Raw genomic sequence first — 6,440 nt, forward strand, 5'->3', positions numbered from 1 at the left:
GAAAATCTTGATCCAGTTTATGAGAAAAAACAGATTAAAAAACGTTGAAAAAACTTAAAACCCAAGGAGCAACACATCCTGCTAATGCAAGAACAAGGAAAACACAAAAAACACCCCACACACAGTTATAAGACAACACAAAGTTCAACTACGTAAGGATATATGAGGCTGGGTGGTGCAGCATAGGTTATGTTGTAGGGGAAACTTCATTTTTGCCACTCTAGCTTTTGCCCACTTTGTTTATATCACTCTAGAATTTGACATTTCACTTTTGCCACTCTTAATTTTTGAAAATATACCACAATTGCTGTTCGTGGAAAAAGCAAAACTTTCACAGTGACAATTGTGATACATTATCGAAAGCTAAGAGTGGTAAAAATGAAACAAAAAATATTTGCTTTTGCCACGGCATGGCATTTGAGATATATTGTCAAAAGTTAAGAGCAATAAGCGTTAAATTCTAGAATGACATAATCAAAGTGGGCAAAAACTAGAGTGATGAAAACAAAGTTTTCCCAATGTTGTAACCACCCACAAGATAACATGGTGACAAAGTCAGCAGTCGAAAGAGCAAACCACCAGCGACAACGTTGAAACCACTAACATAGGATAATGCAGCGTTCCACCGTCAAGGAGCTGCACCACTACCAGCCCTGGTCTTGCCAGTGGCAAGGTGAGATGACGGAGGGAAAATTGCTGGATCCATTAGGGTGGTCTCACCCGTATCAGGTGAGAATGACAAAAGTAAGTACTTTTGAATGTGCATCCAAAAGTATACTAGCAGGGGTAATTGTTGGCCAAAGCTCGCGTTGCGGCACGTAATCTGCAAGGTATTCCAGACAGGAGGGCGTAGTAACGTTTCATAAGTCTGGAGGGAGCAAAAGAACCGTCGCCTGCTTTGCAAGAATGTTTTGTATTCATTATCTCCTTGAGACAATAAATCATGATACACGTAACATCTTGAGCAAACACATGATTCATTTTGCAGTACATATTTTTGTCCGTTATATTTTATATCGGTCGAATGTTCCGAGCTGCGTATGCTAGGCAGTGTTACCCAAGGATCAACTTACTATTGAAACCAGACAGCACGCACCATGTACATGTACCCAAAAATCGGCATGTCGTCGGAGTTCAACCTATAATTTGCGCGGCGTAGGTAGAAGTACCTGAAATGCTCAAAAAATAAAACAGATAAAATGTGGTACACAGCTTTAAATGGGGTAAAATTGATATAAATTGCTTAAATGAGGTAATCCCTGTCAAAAATGACAAAAGATGGGACAAAAAAATAGATTCCTTTTGTTCCATACGCCTCCCAGGCTCCCAGCTGGGAGCCAGGTTCCATTACGTCATCTTGGGCGAAGTTATTGTTGCTTCTTACTTGGCATATATGCAGCAAACTATCCTCGTGAAGACTTGGTAAAAGAACTAGCTTCTAGTAGAGCCACTGAACAGCACCTCAGTTGTCGAGTTGCCAAATGTGTTTATCTCCTATGCTTCTAAAAAACTATGCCTCGACAGTCACAAGAAACTCTCCAACGAATCAAATGCAAGTACAATGCCTGATCATAAAATACAAGCACAATGCCAGACCCTAACTATTCTTCTTGCTGTGCAAACCCCAACAAGAACCGGCTCAATTTTTTAGAAGATCCAAGAACGAGATTAGTCGCTGGAGCAACAAGAATTATACCTTCTTCGTGGCTCTTGGTGCGTGTCTCCACACTTAGCATCTCACTATAAATTCTGCTGGTCACTCATTCGGGTGATATAACAACCACACAGCATCGACAGCTACTAACCTGGAATCACCGGGGCGTGAATCTCAGTTATTTAGGTCAATGGCGTGTCCACCGCACGCGATCGTCATCCCCTACCCGGCACAGGGCCACGTCATCCCGCTCATGGAGGTCGCGCACGCGCTGGCCGACAGGGGCTTCAACGTCACCTTCGTCAACACCGAGTTCAACCACGCCCGTGTCGTCGCCTCCATGTCGAACGGCGCCGGCAGCGGCCTGGGCCGGATCCGGCTCGTGGCGGTGCCGGATGGCATGGCCCCCGGGGAGGACCGGAACCAGCTGGTGAAGTTGACCATACTCATGGCGGAGTTCATGGCGCCGCGGGTGGAGGAGCTCATTCTCCGGAGCGGCGAGGCGGCGGTGCTGGACGGCGCGTGCCCGGGCAAGATCACCTGCATGGTCACGGACTACAACGTCGGGTATTGGGCGGTGGACATTGCTCGGAGGACCGGGATCCGGGTGGGGGCCGTTTGGCCGGCGTCAGCCGCCGTCATGGTCACCTTGCTGAGCTTTCCTAAGCTGATTGAGGACAACATCATCGATGCGGAAGATGGTATAGCTGATCGAGCAACTTATTTGACTTCTCTTACATTATTTACTGACCAGTTCGTATTTGCATGCAGGGTCTACAGTGGGTGAAGGAACATTCCAGCTGAGCCCCGACATGCCTCTCATGCACAGCGCCCACCTCGCATGGAACTGCATCGGCGACCACGACCAGCAGGCGACCCTCTACCGGCTCCTTTGTGACGGCGTCCGCGCAATGGAGCAGTGCGACTTCGTCATCTGCAACTCCTTCCAGGACGCGGAGCCGGCATCTTTCAAACTCTTCCCCAACGTCCTCCCCGTTGGCCCGCTCCTCACCGGCGAGCGCAGCGGCAAGGCCGTCGGCCACTTCTGGCAGCCGGAGGACGACGAGTGCATGTCCTGGCTCGACGCGCAGCCAGAGAGATCCGTAGTGTACGTGGCCTTCGGCAGCTTCACCATGTTTAACCGGCGCCAGTTCGAGGAGCTCGCGTTGGGGCTGGAGCTCTCCGGCAGGCCATTCCTGTGGGTCGTGCGCCCGGACATTGGGCACGGCGCAGTGCACGACTACCCGGAAGGCTACCTGGACCGGGTGTGCGGCCCCGGTGGCCAGGGCAAGCTCGTCTCCTGGTCGCCGCAGCAGCGCGTGCTGGCGCACCCCGCGGTGGCGTGCTTCGTGTCGCACTGCGGGTGGAACTCCACCATGGAGGGCGTTCGGAACGGCGTGCCGTTCCTCGCCTGGCCCTACTTCGCCGACCAGTTCGTTAACCAGGTGTACATCTCCGATGTGTGGAAGGTCGGCCTCAAGGCCGTCGCCAACGAGTCGGGAGTCATAACCAAGGAGCACATCGCCGGCAGGGTGGAGGAGCTGATGGGGGACCCCGGCATGAGGGAGAGGGTGGAGGCCATGAAGAAGGGCGCACACGAGAGCATTCAGGAAGGTGGCTCCTCACATGGAAACTTCGATGCTTTTGCGGAGGCCATGAAGAATGCAGCGCCTGAGAGTGTTCAGGACGGGGGCTCCTCACATGGAAACTTCCACTCTCTTGCGGAGGGTATGAAGGCATGATCATCTGGTGCTCGATTGTACGTGTGGTAGTGTGTGCAATTTTGCATTCCCAAACAGAATAAAAAGTTCGACCATAACCATTAGCCTCTATATTTGCTGCTTTTCTGTTCCGTCCCGAATTACTTTGTCGCAGAAATGGATCTGGATGGATGGAATATAAGACGTTTTTCGACACTGTCAGACTCTAAACACATCTTAGAAAAAGTTACAGAGATAATACCTGAGAATTTTGGATGCGTCCGTAGATAACATGATGAGGAGCAGCAGTGTAGCCCCAAGGCCAAGACAGGGAGGCCGCGACGAGGCCTTGTCAGGAACTAAACGGAGGCAGGATGTCAGCCACTTCCTATTCTACGCTTAAAGCACTGTAACGGTACACAGCGCACACACCACCTGACCGCTTGCGTAGTGAGCCGGCCCATGTGGAATCTTTTTCCGCTGGTTTTTGGAAGGTTCCCCCAGTTTTTTGGTGCGGTTTTTTCTGTGGTTTATTTTAGAACAGCTTTTATTCTATTTTTTTCTTTTTCTTCTTTTTTCTTCTCTTAATTTTTGAATTTTTTTTTCAAATTCATGATATATTCATAAATTCATGAACTTCTTTTACATCCTAAAATTAATTTTAAATTCATGAAACTTTTAAAATACACAAATCCTTTCCAAATCTGTGAATATTTTTGAAATCCACAAACTTTTTTTCAAAATGAATGAACTTTTTAAGTCCGCAACTCTTTTCCAAATCCGTGGTTTTTTCCAGTAGTGAACTACTAAAACAGTAAAGATACGACAAACTACCCATGTTGAAATCAATGTGAAGTGGTAGTCATTAAATAAGCAGATTTATTCTCGATCAAGATTGCTTTTCACAAGAACTTGACAGGAAGGGGAAGGAAGGAGGGGAGGGCATACCTTGGACCTTGTCTAAGACCTGCAGCTCGTCAGGAATGAGTCGGAGATGCTGCTGCTCCTGCTACTGCAAGCTTCCGGTCGTCTATAGGGAGGCTGGGGTGCCGCATCGAGGGCCGGCAATAGGGCGCAGATGGAGCCCATGATAGCCCTCACAGATAGTTACTGTTAGACTTATAATATAAGTCATGTACCCCTTCGTATTTATTCCGTTGTATAAGAGGTTTCCTGCATATGTTCCACACCTGTACATGTATATATATATCGGCCTATGGCCTTATGAAAATACAAGTTGCATATTCCTAACATGGTATTAGAGCTTTAGGTTTTTTTAGCACGGGCAACTCGTGCGATCCAACCCTGTGCCGCCGGCCTTCTCCTTTGTCCGGCTGTGCTGTTCCGGCGTTGATCTCCTGCGGCCTCTTCCGTCGCGTCGCAGCCGCTGCCGCTGCTTCTTTCATTGGTCAACGCCCTCCCTCCCACGCTCGATCTTCATCAACGCCCGTGGTCGCTACTCTGCCTGAAGTCCTGATCCAGTGGGAGGATCCAATCGCCAGGTCCCGCCCGTGATCCAGTCGCCCGATCCCGCCCACGATCCAGCTGCCCGGTCCTGCCCGTGACCCAGCCGCCAGGTCCCGCCCACGATCCAGCCACTGCTGCAGCCGGGTCCCAACTGCTCTCGATCAGTTGCCAGGTCCCGATTGAGACTCCTGATCGTTGGCCACCACTGATTCCTTGGGCCTGATCGAGACTCCTGCCGCAGCTGCAGATCCAGGCTCCTGATTATCGGTCTAAAAAAAGGCGCGATGTCTCTGTCCTCGGGCTATGTTGCTGTCCCTCGCTGTCCGGTGATCTTTGATGGTACTAACTACACCGAGTTTACTGGCTTCATGCGCATTCACATGCGTGGCATCCGTCTTTGGGGTGTTCTTTCTGGCGAGGTCTGCTGTCCGCCACGTCCAGTTCCTCCGGTGGCCCCTACTCCGCCAACTCCATCGGTTCTTCCTACGGATGCTAATCAGGCCGCCAAGGATGCGGCTAAGGTTGCTGATGAGGTTGTTGATCGTGCTTATGATGAGAGGGTTTTGGCTTATGAGGAGGCTCTTCAGACGTATCATGGTGCTCTGTCTGTTTACACCAAGTGGCTTGATGATGATGCTCGTGCTGCAGCTGTTCTCACTGCTAGTGTTCTGCCTCAGTTTGCTTCTGAATTTCTGGGTCTTTCTACTGTCTTTGAGATGTGGACCCGTCTTCGTAAGCGCTATCAGCCCTCTGGTGATGCCTTATACCTCTCTGTGATCTGTCAGGAGCATGCTCTTCAGCAGGGTGACTCTACTGTTGATGACTTCTATGCACAGAGTTCTGCTATCTAGCGCCAGCTTGATTCTCTTCGTAGTGCTGGGTGTCGTACCTGCCCCTGTTGCCAGGCTGTCCAGGCCAATTTGGAGTTTCATCGCGTCTATGAGTTCTTGTCTCGGCTCCGTAAGGAGTTTGAGCCCCGGCGTGCTCAGTTGTTTGCTTGTGGCCGTATTTCTCTCATGGAGGCGCTTTCTGAGATTCGTGCTGAGGAGACTCGCTTACGTGGTGCTGGTTTGCTGGAGGTTCCCTCTGTGCTCGCTACTCGTGCTCCTACGCCACTTGCTCCACCGACCCCTTCTCGCTCGAGTGCTCCGCCGCTCTTGCCCACTCCTTCTGGAGGCTCAGGTCGCCCCCGTCCACATTGCGTCTATTGCAACAATGATGGTCATCTTGAGTCTCAGTGCTACACGAAGAAGAAACACCTGCGCAAGGCTTGCTCATCATCTTCCGGGACTTCGTCATCTACCTCGACAGCTTCAGCCAGTGCTTTGACTGAGCAGGATATTCTGAGACTTAAGCGTCTGGTCGCGGCTTCAGGTTCTTCCTCGACGGGTACTGCCGGTTCTGTGACTGATGCTTCCCGCACTGAGCAATCACTCTCTACACAGTCAGGTACATCCCCCTGGGTTCTGGACTCTGGAGCTTCTTTTCATATGTCTTCTCATTCTTCCACTTTGTCCTCTCTTCGATCACTGGATTCTCCTATTCATGTCTTCACTGCTGATGGTACTCCACTTTCTGTTGCTAGTAGAGGCAATCTTACTACTCCTTCTTATTCTGTT

The 6,440-nt window shown here is 50.3% G+C and overlaps 1 protein-coding gene across 1 annotated transcript; it reads left to right on the forward strand.

Moving 5' to 3' along the window:
• Nucleotides 1–1,719: 1,719 nt before the first annotated feature.
• Nucleotides 1,720–3,396, forward strand: LOC123080892 (UDP-glycosyltransferase 83A1-like). Its single transcript, XM_044503861.1, has 2 exons — nt 1,720–2,355; nt 2,426–3,396. The coding sequence occupies exons 1-2, from the start codon at nt 1,845–1,847 to the stop codon at nt 3,394–3,396; spliced, it is 1,482 nt and encodes a 493-aa protein (XP_044359796.1). The 5' UTR covers nt 1,720–1,844.
• Nucleotides 3,397–6,440: the final 3,044 nt, after the last annotated feature.

This window comes from Triticum aestivum, chromosome 1A (assembly GCF_018294505.1).
Source record: "Triticum aestivum cultivar Chinese Spring chromosome 1A, IWGSC CS RefSeq v2.1, whole genome shotgun sequence".
Taxonomy (NCBI): domain Eukaryota; kingdom Viridiplantae; phylum Streptophyta; class Magnoliopsida; order Poales; family Poaceae; genus Triticum; species Triticum aestivum.